A 20,954-nucleotide genomic window follows, 5' to 3' on the forward strand; every position below is an offset into this window, starting at 1 on the left:
TGAATGACCGGGGGAACACTGTACTGCTATTTGCATAGCCAATGGTGGTGACTGCATTCTACATATATTCAACTATGTAAAGTGGCGTTGACTGTTCATATTTTTATAAAGACTGTGGTGTCTGAAAACTGATCTGCACATTCCTATGCACAGCAGCCCTTTAAAAATCAGTTCTCACTCTCTCTTTTGTTGCTGTGGACATTTCTTATCTTTGCAAGTTTTTTTTTTTGTATTATTCCTTTGAAGATGTATATGTAGAAAGTGTTTCATACTTGATCTGTGAGACACATCACGGTAGGAAGTCCTTCTGGTGGAGATGGAAAAGAGCTCTATTCTTTCCAAGGGATACATTAAAAGTTATCATAGTTTAACAGGCTGCTGCCCTTGACCTGCTCAGAACTGATGCCCAATATCCAGGAACCACTACAGGCCAAATAACTTGAGGGAAGTGGTACCTTTCTTCTCCTGCCAGATCTGTTCACAGACACGGCACAGTTCTACTCCCTGAGGCCTGAGGCAGACTTTAGGAAATTGGAAGACAGGGCATCCAAATGGCAGATTAAATCTAATGTAGACAAATGCAAAGTGATGCATATTGGGAAGAATAATCCAAATCTTAGTTACCAAGTTCTAGGGTCTACGTTAGGGGTCAGCACTCAAAAATAAGATCTAAGTGTCATCGTAGACAATATGCTGAAACCTTCCATCCAATCTGCCAAAAATGCAAACAAGATGCTAGGAATTATTAGAAAAGGGATGGTAAATAAGACCAAGGATGTTATAATGCCTCTGTATCACTCCATGATGCAGCCACACCTTGAGCATTGCATTCAGTTCTGGTTAACAGGTCTCAAAAAAGATATAGCTGACAAAGAAGAGTGACCAAGATGATAATGGGGATGAAACTCTTCACTTATGAAGAAAGACTAAAGAGGTTAAGGCTCTTCAGCTTGGAAAAGAGATGACTATGAGGAGATATGATTGAAGTCTACAAAATTTTGTATAGAACAAGTTTAAGTGAATCAATTTCTTACTCCAACAAAAATTTCAAAGACTAGGGGACACCCAATAAAGTTACAGGGAAATACTTTTTTGGGTTTAAAAAATGTTTGGAGAAGTTCCTGGAGGAAAAGTCCATGGTCTGCTATTGAGACAGACATGGGGGAAGCCACTTCTTGCCCTGGAACTGGTAGCATGGAATGTTGCTACTATTTGGACTTTTGCCAGGGACTTCTGACCTGGATTGGCCACCGTGGAAACAGGGTACTGGGCTAGATGGACCATTGGTTTGACCCAGTATGGTTATTCTTATGTGTTCTAGACTTGTATAGGAGCTATTTAAGAGCAGAAAAATATGAGAACTACCTTTTGGGCCAAATCAAAGGTTCATTCAGTACTAGACTGTGTCTTAGACCATGGTCAAACCAGGCCACGGAATCCAACCTGGCATATACTATTTGGAAAAAAAAAAAAAAAATCTGTTTTTTCTGCTTTGATCCTATCAAAGTGCTAAAAGTCTAGCAGCTGGTCCACAGTCTTCTTGTATAGATTCCGCTGACTAGCAGTGGCATAACAAGGGGGTTCAGACAGTCCCAGAGGTGCTGTCTTTGTGTGTGTGTGTGTATGTGGGGGGGGGGGGGTTGCCGATATCAGTGTCTCTCCTCTTTTATGCCCCCGCATATCTCTGGCGTATGCAGCATCTTCCACTTGCTGCTCGTGCCGTCCTTGGCTCTCTTCTGATGTCACTTCCTGGTTGCAGTGGCCATGGCGAGCAGCAGGTAGAAGATGCTGCTCGTGCCAGCGAGCATTTCATGAGGCATGGGGGCACTGAGGCAGTAGGGAAGAGTGGGGGCCACTGCCCTGGGTGCTAACCTTCCTCGCTATGCCACTGCTGACTAGTATGCATTAACCTAGCCAGGGTCACTTTAACCATCTAATGGACCCTGGGCCATCCTTTTGAGAATGGGTCCTCCCATGCCCAGTCTACTAGCGCCCTTCTCCCAACCCCATCCTCGGTGTAGTGGCACAGTTTCCTTAATTCCCTACCAGTCAAGTCACTTCCCATTGAAAAAAAAGTGTCATAAAGATGTAGAGTTACTGTTTAAGCTACACTGCTGACGGCTCTGCAGTTTTGCCCTTTAGAAACAGGAAGCCCACATTAGAAGGGGTGGGAAAAGCGGGGCTATCAGCTTTGCAGCCTAGGCAGCAGCTCCATACCTTTGCAGTGGTATACAAAAGGGGGAGGGGGGCGGTCTGCCCCAGGTGCAGACCATAAGGAGGTGCTCCCGGGGTCGACATCATAGTCCAGGAACTTCACTGCGGCAGGAGGAAGTATTGCTGCCCGATTCACCAATTCACTTAACTTAAAAAATAAAATAAAATTGGACTCACTGATTTAGTGAGTCCTTCAGTCTCCTGACACATCCGGGTCTTGTTCGGGTCTCCTAAAGCAGCAGCAGCAGTGGTAGAAGCCAGTGGACAGAGACAGGCAGTGAACAGGCTGCTCCTGGCTTGCCCTGCAGGGGCCTTCCCTCTGCCGCATCACTGATGACATCATTGATGAAGCAGCAGAGGGAAGCAGCCTGTTCTCTGCTTGTCTTTGCCCATCTACTGGTCTCCGTCACCGTTACTTTAGGAGGCCTGAAAGTTGAGGTCTCACAGGGGTGGGGGGGTGGGGGGGGGTGGAATGTTGATCAGGAAGTGCTGCACAGGAGGGATAGGAGGGAGAGATGGAATGGAAAGCTGCTGCACCGAGGGATGGATGATGGAAAGCTGATACACAAGGGGATGGGAGGGAGGGATGGAAACATATGGGGAGGGGAGAGAGGAGAAAGGAAGAACTGATGGACATAGGGTGGAGGAGATGAAGGGAGAGTTGCAATAGAGATAGAAAGGGGCGAGAGGCAGAAATTCTGCATATGGTGGAGAGGAGGGAGAATGCATGGAAAAAAGAGAGGGAGAAATGTTGGACATGGTAATGGAGGGGAGGAAGGGAAAGATGCTGCATGGAGGGGAATAGAGAGGTTTGACCCAGGGCACAAGGCAGAGAGCGAGAGAGATGGTAGATAGTAGAAAATAAATGTTGGCTATGGCAGTGGAAGGAAAGGTACAGATGGAAGATAGATGGTGAGCAAAGAGAAAGAAGAAAACATCAAATGGGCAGGAGACCCTGGTGAGTGAGTTAACAGAAGACAAATAGAAACCAGAGCCTGGGACCAACATGATTTGAATAATAAAATGACCAGATAACAAAAGGTAGAAAAATCATTGTATTTTCTGTTTTATGATTACAATATGTCAGATTTGAAATGTGTATCCTGCCAGAGCTGGTATTAGACAGCAAGCAGGAGATAGGACTTAAAAGAGAGAAGAAAAGTCTTTTTTGTTTACATCACAGTGCCAGCATGGGGTTGGAGAGGTTGTAGCCCCATGTAATGTTTTTAGACTATTTCAGTTTCGATTATGAGCCCCTTAATGTTGTACTGCACAAGCAAAATTCCTTTTATAGCTTCAACCAGCAAGGAAACAGAGAGGAGATTGGTAATGCTTTTCTTTCTCTTTAGCACCCTCATATGTCCAAATTGACCAACAAACCATAGATGAATTCTCTGATTATGGAGTTGTGTTGGTCATAAGTGCATGAAAGAGGATATTTTCCTAAAAATTAAAAAATCTGGAGGACATATCTGAAGAAGTCCGAAAGAGGTCATATGGTAACCTTACCTCTAAATAATCTCTTAATTACCCTTGACTGATCGCATCAGTTACTGTTATCTATCTATATCCTCATTTCAGAGCAGCATGCAAATTTAACTGGTGAATGTTCATTGTGGATATCCTGAAAACCCAATGGGACTAAGTGTGCCCCAAGGACTGGATTGGAATGGCTGTCTTGCAGAATGCCAGAGCTGCTAAGTTTCCCATTTCCAGGGGGGAGACCTTTTGGCCAGTCCAGGTTTTAAACCTGCATCCCAAGGCAATGTCCCTGCTGCTAGACCCATAATATATCATGACTGACCTCTCTCCTGGATCTGGACCAGGGTTACTTAATTCCAGTCCTTGAGGTCCACAGGCAGGTCAGGTTTTCAGCATATCCACAAAGAATATGCATGAGAGAGATTTGGATGGAGTGCCTCCTTGGTATGCAAATCTCTCTCATGCATATTCATTGTGAATATCCTGAAAACCTGACTCGTCTGTGGACCTCAAGGACCAGAATTGAGTAGCCCAGCTCTAGAGCAGTGTTTCTCAACTCAGTCCTGGTGTACCCTCTTGCCAATCCAGTTTTCAGGATATCCACAATGAATACACATGAAAGAAATTTGCATTTAATGGAGGCAGTGTATGCAAATCAAGTTTATGCTTATTCATTATGGATATGCTGAGAACATGACTTGCACGGGGATACTCCATAAGAACATAAGCAATGCCTCCGCTGGGTCAGACCCGAGGTCCATCGCGCCCAGCAGTCCGCTCACGCGGCGGCCCAACAGGTCCAGGACCTGTGCAGTCATCCTCTATCTATACCCCTCTATCCCCTTTTCCAGCAGGAAATTGTCCAATCCAGGACCAAGTTGAGAAACACTGCTCTAGAGACTGTAGTAAAATATTTGTTTCAGCATTGCCAAGTTACCAGGTTGCAGGAGGGAAACTTTTTGACTAGCCTTGACTGTAAACTTACCTCACAATGTAGCATGGTATTGATTGTTCCTGATTCCATCTATTGAAAGCAGTATTCTAAGTCCCATAATGCATCAAAGGACTCCAGTACTAAATTCTCCCTCTTGGAGCTGGGTAACTTGGTAGCTCTGATATTTGGTTGAAACTTTATTCTCCTAGCTGCTTGCAGCTTGGCTTGGGATTCCCATGACTTCTGCTTCAAGAATAAAATTGGGAAAACATCACTGGAAAATTATTGTTCCATGGAACTATGGTAATATTATAGCCATCATTATGCTATGCTGCTATAATGTTCCTAAAAATAGCTTCATTTAGTCACATCTGTAGTTATACTAACCACAGGGAAATGGTTCATGGGACTGTACTTGTGCTACAGACAAATCTAAAATGGAAAATTTTACTTCCAAAATAAGAGTAGTTGACATAAAAGAATGATTTTGGCTAATTCATTCATTTTATTTTGATGTGATAGTAAATTTGATTGCATCTCTCCTCTTTTTAAGAGGTTATAGTGACTCCCTATTCACTACTGATTCTAATTTAAGATACACTCAAAATAATATGAGGTCAGTGGTAAAAAAAAAAATCCAATACATTATCATGCAAAACCCACAATACAAAAATCTTCTTACAACAGTGTATACTACAGGGCAACCTTCCAATCAGCATATACCATGTGTGATATGCCGATTGGAAGGTTCTCTCTGTTAGCATCTTTTTAGAATGGAGTCACCATTTTTGGATTAATCTGGAACCAGTTGGTAACCCTACTGCTGTTAATTGACTACTGTGAGCCTAAACTTCTATAACACAGAGCTGCAAAGCTACCCAATCCAGGAGGGAGAGTTTTTGGCCAGACCTGGTTTTAGTAATACAATCTAAGCAGCACGGGATCCTTAGTTCCTGATTCTATTCATTGTGGGGCTATTATGTCCCATGATGCACCATGATGAGGCTGTTAGGATTCCAGAACTAATCTAGGATCTCCCTTTTGGAACTCGGTAACTTGGAAACTCTGTAACCAGATTAAATTCGGATTCGTCGTGCGATATCTGTGCATTTTTGAGACATTATTAGTGACTCCACATGCATATGCAATGCAGTATACCTAGGTGTTGTGGGATTTTGTTAGTTCTCATTTGTGTCCCAGCTTTTACATTTTCATCACTTGAGGAGTAATAGTATTCCACGACACTAGGGCTACCAGACGTCCGAATTTCCCCGGACCACTTTGTCCGGGTTTTGAAAAGCTTCCAACCAGCAGTGACATGGAGATGGCACCTACGCCTATGCGGATGCAACGCGGTGGCCATGCACCCATGCGTGTGATGCTATCACGTCACACTAGCACGTGCGCAAATACCCTGTCGACAAGTGAACATGTTGAGGGGGCGTGACTCGGGTGGAATGGGGTGTGGCCGTCCGGAACTGGGCAGGCCTGGAGGCGGGGTCATGGGTCTGGATTTTCGACCTGGAAAATCTGGGAACCCTACAAAACACATCTTAAGGTGTCTTACTACTATTATTAAAAAAAAAAAATTGGACTCAGTTTTCCCCCAGAGAACTGGGCCACTGCTAGCTGAAGATGGAGTATTGGGCTGCTTTCTCAAACGTCTGCTATCATGAAAATGGATATCTGAATGCTGTCTGATGTGCTCTGAAGCAAGAAGGGCCTAGAGTTGTTCACGGTGATGGGATAATTGTGCGCCAGATGCCAGCGCGCCGACAATTTGGCGCAAGACAGAAGCGCGCGGGGGAAAAAATAATTTTTAAAGAGCTCCGACTGGGGGTTTGGGGTGGCAACCCCCCCACTTTATTGGTTAGTGTTCGCGCTGCCATTGCGGGGGGGAGGGGGGTGAAACCCCCCACATTATAGAGAAAATGGAACTTTTCCCGAAAAAAATCAGAAAAAGTTCTGTTTCTCTATAATGGAGGTTTCCAACCCCCCGAACCCCCTTCCAAAAGCAGCGCGAACACTGACCAATAAAGTAGGCGGGTTGCCACCCCAACCCCCCATCGGAGCTCTTTAAAAATTACTTTTTCCCCCGCGCGCTTCTGTCTTGCGCCGAATTGTCGGTGCGCTGGTGTCTTGCGTGCCACTGACTATGAACCGTTGTTCACTATCACTGGAGGGAAATGGATGTGATTCCCAGTTTAGATCTTCAGTTTTCCTGGCTGGCTGCAGCTAGAGATGCTGTGGAGGCAGATTCACAATCCCCAAGGGGAGAGGGCATCATGGTTATTGATTAAAAACAGATTTTCTCAGCCCAGTCCTTGGGACAAACCTAGCCAGTCAGACTTTCCGTGTGTCCAAGATAAAAAGGCATGATTTGCATGTGAGTGCACTGCCTCCACTGTATGCAAAGCTATCGAATATGTATGTATTGTGGATATCCTGAAAACCTGACTGCCTGGATGTATCCTGATAGCTGGGTTGAGAATCCTTGCTTAAGAGTGACACCTAGTGGCAGAATTCAGGAGCCCAGGCATTGTTCCTGAGGCCCACCGTCACTGATACAGAAGGGAAATATCCCTGGGTCATTGCAAATGAAGGTTTATGGTGGTAGAGCCTAGCCCTGGTCCCCAAAGAATCAGGAGGAAACTGCTGGGCCAGGAAGAATAGAAGGGCTTGGAAAAAATTATCCAGGCAGAACTCACTTTTCCCCTCCAAAGATTAATTGACAGACTTAGATACGATACTATTATCTACTCTCTTCAGGCCTCTTTCCTAAATATATTTACATAAGTATCCCCCCCACTGCAAAGGTCTTCAAATCCATTCCTTGAGGTCCACAACCCAGCCTGGTTTTTCAGAATTTCCACAATGCATACATATGGCATCTATCTGCATACAATGGAAGCTGTGAATGCAAAGAGATCTCATAGATAGTCATTGTGGAAATCCTGAAAACCAGACTGGGTTGTGGACTTTAAGGTATGGATTTGAGGACCCCCAAGGCCCGGATCTATAAACAGCACCTACATTGTGGGTGCCACTCAGTGCAGTTGTTAATCAATTGCTAGGCGCCATTTATAGAATCACACCTAGCAGTGCCTAAATATCCATCAGCCCAGTATCCTATTTCTAAGGTTACCAGATGTCCGGATTTAACAGGGCATGTCCAGGCATCCAGCAGCTTCTACAGCCCTCACTTAAGGGAAATTCTGTATAGGACGCCAGTTTCTGTAGCGTTTTTTAGCGCAGAGAGCCTATGAGCGTTGAGAGCAGCGTGGGCCATTCAGCGCAGCTCCCTGCACTAAAAACCGCTATCGCAGTTTAGTAAAAAGGGAGGGGGTATATTTGTCTATTTTTGTATAGTTGTTACTGAGGTGACATTGCATAAAGTCATCTGCCTTGACCTCTTTGAAAACCCACGGAATATAAATGATAATTAACATTTTCTCTGCGTACAGTGTGCTTTGTGTTTTTAAAATTTTATTGTTGGTAGATTATTTTGACTTGGCCACGAAGGTAAGGGGGAGGGAGGGAGGGGAGCTGCTGAAAGACATCTAGTAATCCTTGCAGGCTTGACTGTGAAGGGAATTATTTTTGTAAAATCATGTTTTGTTATGTGACTGGCATTATTTAGACTTTAATTTCTATGAATGAATAGAATGAAAATGATATAAAATTACTTACTTGTTTTTATGTGCGTGCGCTGAAGGAAAGTGGAGAGAGAGTGGGCTGAGGACGCTGAAGGGAAATGGGGAAGAGAGAGTGGGGAGAAGACGCTGATTTATAAATTGATAATTGTACAGAATATTGTTTCTTTTTATATATTTTAATATAATAAGTTCAATATAAAACAATTCAAGGCTTGTGTGGATGGAATCAGCTGGTTTGCGGGGATGGGGACTGAGCTTATGGGCATTAGTCCAATAAAATGGTATTTTCTTATTTCTCATTATTTGTTTTATTTTTATTTGTAATGTGGTGATTGTTATATATCAGTTTTTTCAAATTTACATCTACTGTCTTTATATTTTGCATTGTATTAGAGGACATGTATTACTGTTTTTGTGGTGTTGTAGTGTTGCATTGTATGCAGAGTCTGGTTTCTTGGCGGCTCAGTTTAACTTTTGTCTACATATTTCTATTTTTAATTTGTGATTATTCCATATTGGGCGAGGTTGTATCTGTCTGTGTGTATGAAAGGGACATGGCTTTCTGGTAGCATCGACTCTACAGGATCAATTGACTGTACAGGATCTGGCTTGTTTAGTTTTACAATGGTGTTCTAGTGCTCACTGCAGTGTTTAAGATGCTGCCTTTTCGTAGGTACATTCTTGTTGTGCGATATGTGGATTGTTACTAAAAATCATATTTTTCATATAGATGGGGGGTGGTGGTGTCAAAAAATGATGGGCCCCTGGTGTCACATATGCTAGGTAATCCACTGCTCAGGGCTTTTAGGGGGTGGGGAAAATCCCCTGAAAGCCCTGACCACACACCACAAGCTTTGTTTGTCCTTTTACTCACTGCATTAAAAAAAAACCCCAAGAATTATTCAAAGTAAAAATTATAATCTATATGGGGTTAATTGTCAAAAGGATGCACTATGCTTGACTTATCTATTCCAAAATTTTTCATTTAAGCTGACTTTCAGCTGGGCCTGCCTGGGTTTTAGCGCCGGCAGTGGCAGTAACTGCTCCAACGCTCATATAATTTCTTTGAGCGTCGGAGCAGTTACTGCCATGGCATGGCTGCACGTTAGTAAAGGAGGGGGTAATTTTGTGCCTAAAAATTGACCTAGACTAACTTACCGTATTTTCTCGCATATAACGCGCGCGTTATATGTGGTTTTTACGTACCGCGCATACCCTCGCACGTTATACGCGTGAGCGCGTTGTACAAACTTTTTTTCACATAGTTCCCCCCCCCATCATATAGAAGCTCCTACCAGTGTCCTGCTGCTTCCTCTTGGCGGTCCCGACACCCGACACGATCGGGGCAAGAGGGAGCTCAAGCCCTCTTGCCCCAGCCAACCGCGGCACCCCCGACACGTTCGGGGCAAGAGGGAGCTCAAGCCCTCTTGCCCCCCCGACACGATCGGGGTAAAAGGGAGCCCAAGCTCTCTTGCCCCGCCGACTCTCCAACTCACCGACAATATCGGGCCAGGAGGGAGCCCAAGTCCTCCTGGCCCTGGCGACCCCCACCCCCCCGCTAGTTGTTCGGGCAAGGAGGGAGCCCAAACCCTCCTGGCCACGGCGACCCCCTACCCCCACCCCGCACTACATTACGGGCAGGAGGGATCCCAGGCCCTCCTGCCCTCGACGCAAACCCACCTCCCCCCAACGACCGCCCCCCCAAGAACCTCCGACCGCCCCCCCCAGCCGACCCGCGATCCCCCTGGCCGACCCCCACGATACCCCCACCCCCCTTCCCCGTACCTTTGTGTAGTTGGCCGGACAGACGGGAGTCAAACTCGCCTGTCCGGCAGGCAGCCAACGACGGAATGAGGCCGGATTGGCCCATCCGTCCCAAAGCTCCGCCTACTGAGGCACATGGGCCCAACCCGACCATGTGCCCAAGGCCCCGCCCCCAGGAGGGACCTAAGGCTCCCGGGCCTATTCTGATTGGCCCAGGCGCCTTAGGCCCCACCAGTAGGCGGAGCTTTGGGACGGATGGGCCAATCCGGCCTCATTCCATCGTTGGCTGCCTGCCGGACAGGCGGGTTTGGCTCCCGTCTGTCCGGCCAACTACACAAAGGTACGGGGAAGGGGGGTGGGGGTGTCGTGGGGGGTAGGCCAGGGGGGTCGCGGGTCGGCTGGGGGGGCGGTCGGAGGTTCTTGGGGGGGCGGTCTTTGGGAGGGTGTTTGCGTCGAGGGCAGGAGGGCCTGGGATCCCTCCTGCCCGTAATGTAGTGGGGGTAGGGAGTCGCCAGGGCCAGGAGGACTTGGGCTCCCTCCTGGCTCGATATTGTCGGGGAGTTGGGGAGTCGGCGGGGCAAGAGGGCTTGGGCTCCCTTTTGCCCCGATCGTGTTGGGGAATCGGGGGGGCAAGAGGGCTTGAGCTCCCTCTTGCAATGATCGTGTCGGGGGTGCCGCGGTTGGCTGGAGCAAGAGGGCTTGAGTTCCTTCTTGCCCCGATCGTGTCGGGTGTGCCGCGGTTGGCTGGGGCAAGAGGGCTTGAGCTCCCTCTTGCCCCGATCGTGTCGGGGAGTCGGGGGGGGGGGCAAGAGGGCTTGAGCTCCCTCTTGCCCCGATCGTGTTGGGGGTGCCGCGGTTGGCTGGGGCAAGAGGGCTTGAGCTCCCTCTTACCCCGATCATGTCGGGGGTGCTGCGGTTGGCTGGGGCAAGAGGGCTTGAGCTCCCTCTTGCCCCGATCGTGTCGGGGAGTCGGGACCGCCAAGAGGAAGAAGCAGGACACCGGTAGGAGCTTCTACATGATGGGGGGGGTCGAGAGCCTGTGGGGGTGCGAGCGGTCCTTCAGGGTGGGGGTGCGGTTGCGGGTGGGAGTGCGTGCGAGCGGTCCTTCAGGGTGCGGGTGCGTGCGAGCGGTCCTTCGCGGTGGGGGTGCGAGCGGTCCTGCGGGGGGGGGTGAATCGGATGTCGGGGGGGGCATCAGGCTTTCAGGGTGGGGACAGGACTTCAAGGGGGAGAGGAGAGTCGGGGCGGGTGAAAGGAGAGTCGGGCAGCATGCGCGGTATACGGGTGTGCGCGGTATATAAAAATTTCTGTACATAGATTTGTGTTTTTCGCGCGCTATACCCGTGTGCGCGTTTTACACGGGTGCGCGTTATCTACGTGAAAATACGGTAAATTTGACTGCTGGATTTAAGAATAAGTTATCTGGCACAAACTTACTTTCCAGCACATGAACATTTTTAGCAGGGTAGCAGAACAATAGAGGCTCTAGCTGAGTGGAAGTCCTCCGCCTGTAGTCCTGCCAGTAGGTGGTGCTGTTTCACTATCACATTTTCAATAGTGAGGGACAGGCAAGCTCTGCAGGATTCCAGGGAACCTGCCTGTCTCTAGCCATTGAAAACACAATGCAGTTGGAGGACTCCCACTCAACTTGGAGGGATCAATGCTGACAACCAGGGCAATTGTCCTTAGCTCTCATGCTAGTGGGGGACCCCAAGACTTCTATAAGCTGAAAGAGGAGTGGCCTGCAGACAGACTTTGGAGGGCTCCTGCATGTGAACAATGGCCTTGCAAGGTAGTGACTCTAACTAGCCAAATTTAGCCCCTCTAGGAGAGATATTTTCAACCCTTGTAATTTCAAGAGCTAAGTCATTATTTAGCTGGCTAATATCTCATGGAAATCAGCACCTATGTGCCTCTTATACTACTGGATTAAATCATTCTCTTGGTTAAGAACGTGTACAAAATCTCTATCCAGCCTGAATGTATCTAAGAAGTTTGAACATAGCTCCTGCCCTTGTATAATATTACCTAAATGTATATGTTATGGGATGCAAAAGTAACAGTCTTCTTTTACTTTATTTAAGCTTGCACAAGGAATCAACAGTGGACAAGGGCTGGGCATTGAAATCATTGTCACCTTCCAGTTAGTGCTGTGTGTCCTTGCTACCACAGACCGGCGAAGGAATGACGTTACAGGATCTGCACCTCTGGCCATTGGACTCTCTGTCGCCTTGGGACATCTTATTGCTGTAAGTTCAGCTGTCTTTCTTTAAATGTAATAAATCTGCAGTCACCCTACCCCATCAATTAGGGGAAAGAATGTATTTCTGCAAAAGTAGTTACCTATAAGATGTTATTTACTATTTTAACAGAAAATGGCTGCCCAAGGCAGCCATTTCTACAAATTATTTTCCTTAGAGTCACATAAGAATAAACTGGATGGTGTGGTGGGACATAAATCTATGACATCTTTGGATTTATTTCCTTATGTTGGCCCAACCACTATAAAATCACTTAGTTTCATTAGAAGTGATTTAGACCCCCAATATTACTGCCATGTATGGTGAAGTGCACGGTTCCACACAGAAGGACACTCCAATATTGTCTGCATGGGGGGGGGGGGGGGTCCACAACTTTTGAAGTGCATTTGCATTCTGATGGAAGTCTTGACACACATTTAAATTTCTGGGTTTTTTAAACAGGGGTTCTATGTGCAACCAGCATGCCGGTATTCTGGCTATACACAGAACCCCTTTTATCAAGCTGCACTAGAGGCTTTTAGCATGAGCTGGTGCAGTAAATGCTTATAGAGTTCCTATGAGCGTCGGCACACTTACCTTGCCGGCCTGCGCTAAAAACCTCTAGTGCAACTTTATGAAAGGGAGGGATAATTTGATAGTGGGTGTTCAAATGGACAAATTCTGAATGGAGCGCAGGCAAGCTTCACAGAGGTGGCGGGTCTGAGGGAGAAAGGGCGTGGCAGTTAATGCTTCTGCATTGCTGAATGCCAACGGATTAGCACAGGAATAGAGCATAAACTCTCTCCACCTACAAAATAGGTGGTGGCAAGGATCCATAGGCTAATTTTTAGTAATGGTCGGGCAGTAATAGCCGTAGTGCACACGAAAGACCCATGTAGAGGTGCACCAAGGCCATTTGGGTCCCATATAGAAGGACTTTTTAGGCACTGGCAAGCAAACTGCTCTTTACTCTCCTCCAATGTCCTTTTCTCAGCTCACTCTTTCTGTAACAATTCACACAACTGTTTTCTGTCTGTGTCTGACGACTGCTGTGAGCCCTTCTTCCAAACACATACATACATCAGTTCCATAATGACACTTTATAATAAACTTCTACCATGCTGTGTGCTTTTTGCTAAATCAACTTATTCAATGCATGTAATATATGGATCATGCAATTCCCATCTCCTTTTTCAAATTCAAACTACAAAAAAGCTTAATATTTCTGTTTTATACTGTTAATACCAGTTGAGACAAATATACAAATGCTTAACTTGCTCTCTGATAACTAAACATGCAGATATATAGAGGTACATACTGCCCTATAAGATATAACATTTAGGAAGTCTTTGATAATTTTTCTGACTCCATTTCAGCCTTGATGTATTTTTAAAACACTTTCAGATAAATTTGACTAATCTTAACATGCTAATGTAATTTTGAAAGTTTTTTTGTAATATCGCTGTATACAGTCTTTTCCTCTGTAAACCGATCTGAACTGCTTGAGGCATTGCGGTATATAAAAATAAAGTTATGATGATTATTATTATTAATGCAAATAGAATTAAACATATGTGCAATAGGTATAGATCAGGTCTGTTAAAAAAAGTTCCAGGACTGATTAAAAAAAAAATTATTAACAATCTTACAACTTATTCCATTGGGCTCCCTTCAAAATATTCCCCTTCCCTACGTATACACTTTTCCCAACGTCATTTCTACTTCTGGAAACATTCCTTAAACGCATCTTCAGGAATGCTTTGTCAAATTATGCTTTATGGCCCAGATTCAGTGTAGGGCGCCCGTTCTCAGAAGCCATCTAAACGGTGTTTGAGAACTGCACACAGGTGCCCTATACAGAATTGCCCTAAGCCGCCTAACTACCAATCAAACTGGTGCCCATGTTACAAGCGCCGGTTGGTTAATTGCATTGCCGCTGAACTGATGGCGGAAAGGGATATCCCAGATGCGATCAGTTTAGTGGCTGCATATAAGGCAGGGTGTGGTCCCCCCCTGCAAAGACTGCCTACATTTTAGGCGCCTTCCACGGGCCTAGGGTCGCCTAGGATATCTAAGCTCGCCTAAGGCCACTTTGGGGTAAAACCACGCCTAGTTAGGCGGCCCTATGCACCTTACTAGGTTCCCAGAGGCGCCTACAATGTAGGTGGCCTGCCTCGTGAGTTTCATTTTTCAAAAACGTGCATCCCGATTGGCTTTTAGACAGTGGTAGGGACGCCATTTATAGAATTTGCTCCTATGTCTTCAATGGTGTTGAATCGCTTTCTCTTCAGTGTGGATTTAAGCTTAGGAAACAAGAAGTCAGGAGAGTATGGTGGCCGGGGAAGAACTGTCATCACGTTTTTGTGCAAAATTTATGATTTTTGATGCATTCAAAACACCTTTCATAACTCATGATATGTCTCCCATAAGCCACTTTCAACATTTCATAAGTTTCTGTAGCGGTCTGACCCAATTTAAAACAGAACTTCACGCTGTAGCACTTCTCACTGAGGTTGCACATGATGAAAAACAGCCGATCACGAAAACATATGTTCACAAAAACTGCTGTAGCTCGGAGACGAAAACAGATACTAACAAACAGGAAAAAAGGAGGATACTTGTGAGGTTTCAACTACTAGCATGTCTCAAAAGAACTTCCCGTTGGCGCACAATTCAAAGTGTCCTGGAACTTTTTTAACAGGCCTGTTCATTTTAATCCCTGGGAAAGTAAATGGTTCTCTGCATACTAATTTAATCTAATCGAATCTTTGGTTTATATACCGAGTCATCTTCCAGTGGAGCTCGACTCGGTTCACATATAATTAAGACTAGAGTACATAGCAGAAAACATAGGAGAAGGAAAAACTAATTAAAAACTAAAGTACATAAGAAAAGCATAAGAAAAATAACTATAATATTATCATTTCGTTGAGGCTGTAGCTAAACCATTTAAAAATTGCGAGAACAACAAAGTTTTCAGGAATTTACGAAATAATTGAGTCGGGAAGTTCATTCCAGATCTCTTCAAACTTTCAAAGTGCTGATAACTTTTCTTTGCTTCCCATAGATCGACTATACTGGCTGTGGAATGAACCCTGCCAGGTCTTTTGGCTCAGCGGTGGTTGCCAGAAATTTCACCCATCACTGGGTAAGTCTAATGAGAACAACAGGTCGTACTCGGTATACTATGATTAGAAGAAGTAAATTGCACGGAAAAGAATGTACAGTATAAGAAAATCAGGCAGGGATATAGATTTTCTACGGACAATTATTAAAAGCATTTACCAGCACATACCCAAATAAACTGACCCTGGGAAAATCCCCTTCCATCAGTGGAGCTGAAAGAACATGCACATTATTCCACATGGTCATACTTTTAACCATATTAAAAATCTACATGATGCTATTTTAAAATAGTGCAAACTGGGCACCAAAATGGTAGATGACGTTTAATGTGAGCAAGTGCAAAATGATAAAAAAACAAGAAACTAAACAACTAAGTGGTTATCTATTAATTAAATAGTGAATTGGTATGTATTTGCTTTCTTAGCTGCTGATACACAGTTTGCTGAGGGTTTCAACGTATCCTCAACAATGACACCTAGATCCTTACCCTGGGCAGTGCCTCTTAACAAAGAACCCACCATCACGTAGCTATAGTTCGGGTTCCTCTTTCCCACATGCATCACTTTGTGCTAGAAGAAGTCAATATGAGCTGTAGAACATTTCTTACTTAAACAAACAGTGACAAGCTTCAGATTATGGAGTGAATTTTCCCATTCTGGGATTTCTTCTAAGAAAAAGAAAACTTATTTTCGCTTACTCCTGGCAACATCACTGGCTTGAACCCATCCTCCCTACCATAATTAAAATGTTAATTAATGACTTATTCAACATTAGTTTTATGTAATTTATTATTTATTCCTTCTATTCATAAATTATACTATCTAATTTTATTTCATTCTTATTTCATTCTCCAATTGAATAATCTAATATAAAAACTCAATAAATAAGAAATAGGGATTTTTCATTTATCATTTGAAAATCTACAATTCATTTCAACACTTGAAACCAACAGACAAACTATGCTATGAATTTAAAGTGCTTTAAAATGCTTCATAGAAATTCCTATTTCTTATTTATTGAGGTTTTATTGAGGTTTTATTCAATTGGAGAATGAAATAAGAATGAAATAAAATTAGATAGTGTAATTTATGAATTGAAGGAATAAATCAATAAAACTAATATTGAATAAGTCATTAATTAACATTTTAATTATGGTAGGGAGGTTGGGTTCAAGCCGGTGATGTTACCAGGAGTAAGCGAAAAGAAGTTTTCTTTCTCTTAGAAGAAATCCCAGAATGGGAAAATTCACTCCATAATCTGAAGCTTGTCACTCTGTTTAAGTAAGAAATGTTCTACAGCTCATTTTGACTTCTTCAAGTGCAAAGTGATGCATGTGGGAAAGAGGAACCCGAACTATAGCTACGTGATGGTGGGTTCTTTGTTAAGAGGCACTGCCCAGGGTAAGGATCTAGGTGTCATTGTTGAGGATACGCTGAAACCCTCATCAAACTGTGTGGCGGCAACTAAGAAAGCAAATACATACCAATTTACGTTTTGAAGGGAGAAAAGTTTTGTATGTGGTTATGCATAGTTTTCTTTATTCTTCATATAGAGCAGGACTGTGAATGAGGCTGTGTGATGCTAAAAACACAGTATAAAAATCATTGTATGCATGATTTACCTTGGCGTTACAGCACAGGCATACTCCATCCAATTTCTCTACCCCTTTCCAGATGTTACTAATGTCAGCTGAGTGACTTGTGGATGGATGCCTGAAAAGAGATAATGAACCTCATCCATCCAGTCATTGGCCTAATAATTCATTAGAAGTCAGAGACCTGGGGTCAGCTTTAGGTTTGAGACCTGGACCCTAAAGTGGAATTATGCTACTTTTTGGGTTTTGGCCAGGTACTAGTGACCTGGATTGACCACTGTGAGAACAGGCTACTGGGCTTGATGGACCCAGTAAGGCTATTCTTATGTTATTGATTCCAATAAAAGACTTGGCATTTTGTACATCACCTCTGCAGTCTCCTTTTGGCTTTGTTGTTTGACAATTACTGCAGACCTGTTGGATTTTTCTTGTGTTTGCCTTCAGAGACCTGAGGTCAGCCAGATCCTAGGTTAAAAAGAGTTTCTTTAGCTTTTCTGGAGTATGCGGTCCTATTGGAAGCATTTTTTTTTCTTAAATACTGGAAATTAATATGTTTTTGTCCCCAAGGCAATGGCGTATGACCATAAATCTTTCCACGTAGGAGGGGATTCAAGCATTAAATGTTTTCAAGAAATTCTTTTAAATTTAGCATTGTTCATTTGATAACTTTTCCCCCTTTTACAAAACTGCACAAGAAGTTTTAAGCGCCAGCTGGGAAAAAAGGTGCTCAAACTGACCGGATGAACACTGGAGGCAGGAAGACAGGCCTCCCCCCACACACACATTCCCTCAGTGGTCACTGACCGCCTACTACCCCTCAAATATGTGAATGAAACAGCGCATTCCTCTCTTTATGACAGCTACAGATATTATGGCCAGTCCTAGAAGAGCAGCAAACGGGTGTCTGGAGTAGTCAGTGTAGTGGACCCCAGAGCAGAGGACCCAGTAGTATAGGTTCAATCAAGGTCATGAATATCAGCTCATGAAGTTTATTTATTTATTTAGATTTTTATCCCGTTCTCCCAGTAGCTCAGAACGGTTTACAAATGAACATACACAGTGGGGAGTAACTAGACATATAATAGTACAACAGGTTTAGTGATTGGATTTATAGTTTTTGGAGAGAATTAAATACAGGGAGAGTAAGCAGAAAGAGAGAAGGGGGAAATAAAGTAGTTTAGTTTAAGGAAAGTTATATGCGTTTAGATACAATTTGTTAGTGGATAGAGTAAGAGAGGGTCAAACTGGAATTTCGGGAGGTGATAGGAGAGTGGAGGGTGGGGCCTAAGGGGGGGAGAAGACAGAGGAGATCTTTAGTTGAAGAGGAGGGTCTTTACCGATTTACGGAATGTTAATAATGAGTTCTGTTGTCTAAGTTGGGGGGGAGTTGGTTCCAGAGGTGTGGAATGAAGTGGCTGTAGGATCGTTTGTGGGCAGATTTATCACTCTAGTAAATCAATTAAACTAGCACAGTATAATTGATGGGCTTAAATACATTTGAATAATAATGAGCTAGTGCAGGGATAGGCAATTCCGGTCCTCGAGAGCCACAGGCAGGTCAGGTGTTCAGGAGTGTATGGTGCAGGGGTTAGAGCTACAGCCTTAGCACCCTGAGGTTGTGGGTTCAAATTTCTCGCTGCTCCTTGTGACCCTGGGCAAGTCACTTAATCCCCTCATTGCCCCAGGTACACTAAATAGAGTTTGAGCCCATCGGGACAGATAGGGAAATATGATAAAGTACCTGAATGTAAACCACTTAGTATATAAGTAGTATATAAATAATTAAATAAAAATAAATAAATATTCATGAGATAGGATTGCATCTCAAGGAGGCAGTGCGTGCAAATCCATCTCATACATATTCATTTTGGCTATTCTGAAAACCTGACCTGCATGTGGCTCTCAAGGACCAGAATTGTCTACCCCTGAGCTAGTTCCTATGCACATTGGGTTTATGTTAAAATTTGTTCTATATTTTAGATCTTTTGGGTTGGTCCCATGCTTGGAGGTGCAGCAGCTGCCTTGATCTACGACTTCATCTTGTTTCCAAGAACCAGCGAGCTCTCAGACCGGTTGAAGGTCTGCACTAACGGCCAGGTGGAGGAATACGATCTGGACGGAGACGACAGTGCAAGAGTTGAGATGAAGCCCAAATAAAGGGAGGCAAAAGTGAGGGAGGGCAGGGTCGGGCGGGGATAAAACCACAGTTGCTTTCTTAAAGTTTTCAGTATTATGGACTTGCACGTAAACAATCAGTACTTCAAAAAGACATCTATTTTTGCTAGACTTGTGTCTGTTACTTTTCTCCCGTTCCCCAGTCTTGTTTATCTTGGTTGCCTAGGTTAGAATCTCATAGCAATTCAGTTGGGTGCTTTAAAGTGAGAACATTCAAAGTAATCCACTAATAGAATCCCCTTTAGCAAACTCTTTTGAAATGTCATTTTTTTTTCTATATGTTGCCGAACCCAGATGACAGAACTAGTGGAACTGGTAAAATGAATAAACGGAGCCTGGTTAGGTGCCTAGATTGACGCACCTTGCTGATCTAAGTGCCTGACTTAATTATTCAATTAGGCTTAATCAGCGCCATGAATTGAAAAGTGGCATTAATAAGCAATTAAAACGACAAAATCAGAAGCACCAATGCCTGTTTTATCATTCCCTCTGTGAAAAATTCCCTAACCCCCATTTGTCCTGTTCTGATTGGATTTTAAGTTCTAATCGAAAGAGGGAATGAGGATGTAGTTTTGTCGTTATGAAGATTATGTGTTACATTTTATGTTTGTTTTATTGTACAGTATAATCTCGTTATAACGGACTTCAAGGGACCTGGTAAAACAGTCCGTTATATCCCGAGTTGCATTTTTTAAAAACTTTATTTAGGTCAACTTGAAACAACGTAAAATCGATGAACAGTCACTGCACAAGCATATCAGCAACATCAAGAACAAAACTCGGCAAAACATTGGTATGGCACGAAATGATTGCAAAACCAGAACACTAAAAGATTTTCTAAAGCATTATGTCATACCATACTGGAAAGTAAAATACTCTGTAAATTTCTTCTGGGCTGCATTTTGATACTATATCACCGGCACGCCACGCGCCTTGTAGGCGGAGCCTGCATGTTTTTTACAGCCGAACAAAACTACAGCTAAAAGTGGCTCTGGGGACCAAATTGGTTGTCCGTTATATCCGAAACTCCTTTATATGTGAGTCCGCTATATGCGATGATTTTCTGCATGTTTATAAAGGCGCAGGGCTGGGACCAGCGGACCTCGTCCGCTATAGACGAGGTTCTGTTATAAGCGAGTCCGTTATAATGAGATTATACTGTAATCTGCTTAGGTTTTAAGTGAAATAGAAATTTTAAAAATAAATAAATAACCCCCCTTTTTACCAAACCATAGTGTGTTTTTTAGCGCCAGACATGGCAGTAACAGCTGTGACACTCGTAGGAATTCTATGGCCAGCGATAAAAGCCGCACTATGGTTTTGTAAAAGAGGGGGGGGGTTGATATATTAGTAATTAGCTAGTAGGTGCCTAACTTTGATAGGCATCTACTCCAAAGCGCCTACCAGAAAATAGGTGTGGTTAGGGGCAGGTTCTGGGCTGGTTTTGGGTGTGGTTTGGCTTAGGCGCACTTATTGAGGCCAAGAAAACCCTGACATAAATGAAGTGTGTCTAAGGTTTCAACTCCTACTGGCCCCCAAGGCCACTTAGATGTCACTTGGCACGATTCTATAAAATGGCGCCTAGGGAATGATTGATAATTGTGTTCTTCAGTGCCGTTTATAGAATCAGGGCCACGCTGGATTTTGAGCAGGGAGAGTATGTTGGTAACGGCTATGAGGCCGATACAACTTTTCCCACAATAGGCAAAATTCAAAATGAGGGCAGCCACCTTGCGTCACCACCAGAATATTTCAAAGGGCAAAATTCC

At 44.1% G+C, this 20,954-nt stretch overlaps 1 protein-coding gene across 2 annotated transcripts in view; it reads left to right on the forward strand.

Moving 5' to 3' along the window:
* Positions 1-20,954, forward strand: part of AQP1 (aquaporin 1 (Colton blood group)) — a 67,269-nt gene that overhangs the window by 38,997 nt on the left and 7,318 nt on the right. Inside the window, exons 2-4 of one of the 2 annotated variants that reach the window (XM_033931770.1) lie at positions 12,135-12,299; positions 15,358-15,438; positions 18,991-19,179. In XM_033931770.1, the coding sequence (XP_033787661.1) occupies positions 12,135-12,299; positions 15,358-15,438; positions 18,991-19,167 (423 nt within the window). In that variant the 3' untranslated portion in view covers positions 19,168-19,179. Of the gene's footprint in view, positions 1-12,134; positions 12,300-15,357; positions 15,439-18,990; positions 19,910-20,954 lie in introns of those variants that run through there. The other variant, XM_033931769.1, reaches the window with a different exon arrangement.

This window comes from Geotrypetes seraphini, chromosome 2, assembly GCF_902459505.1.
Source record: "Geotrypetes seraphini chromosome 2, aGeoSer1.1, whole genome shotgun sequence".
In the NCBI taxonomy this organism is placed as follows: Eukaryota; Metazoa; Chordata; class Amphibia; order Gymnophiona; family Dermophiidae; genus Geotrypetes; species Geotrypetes seraphini.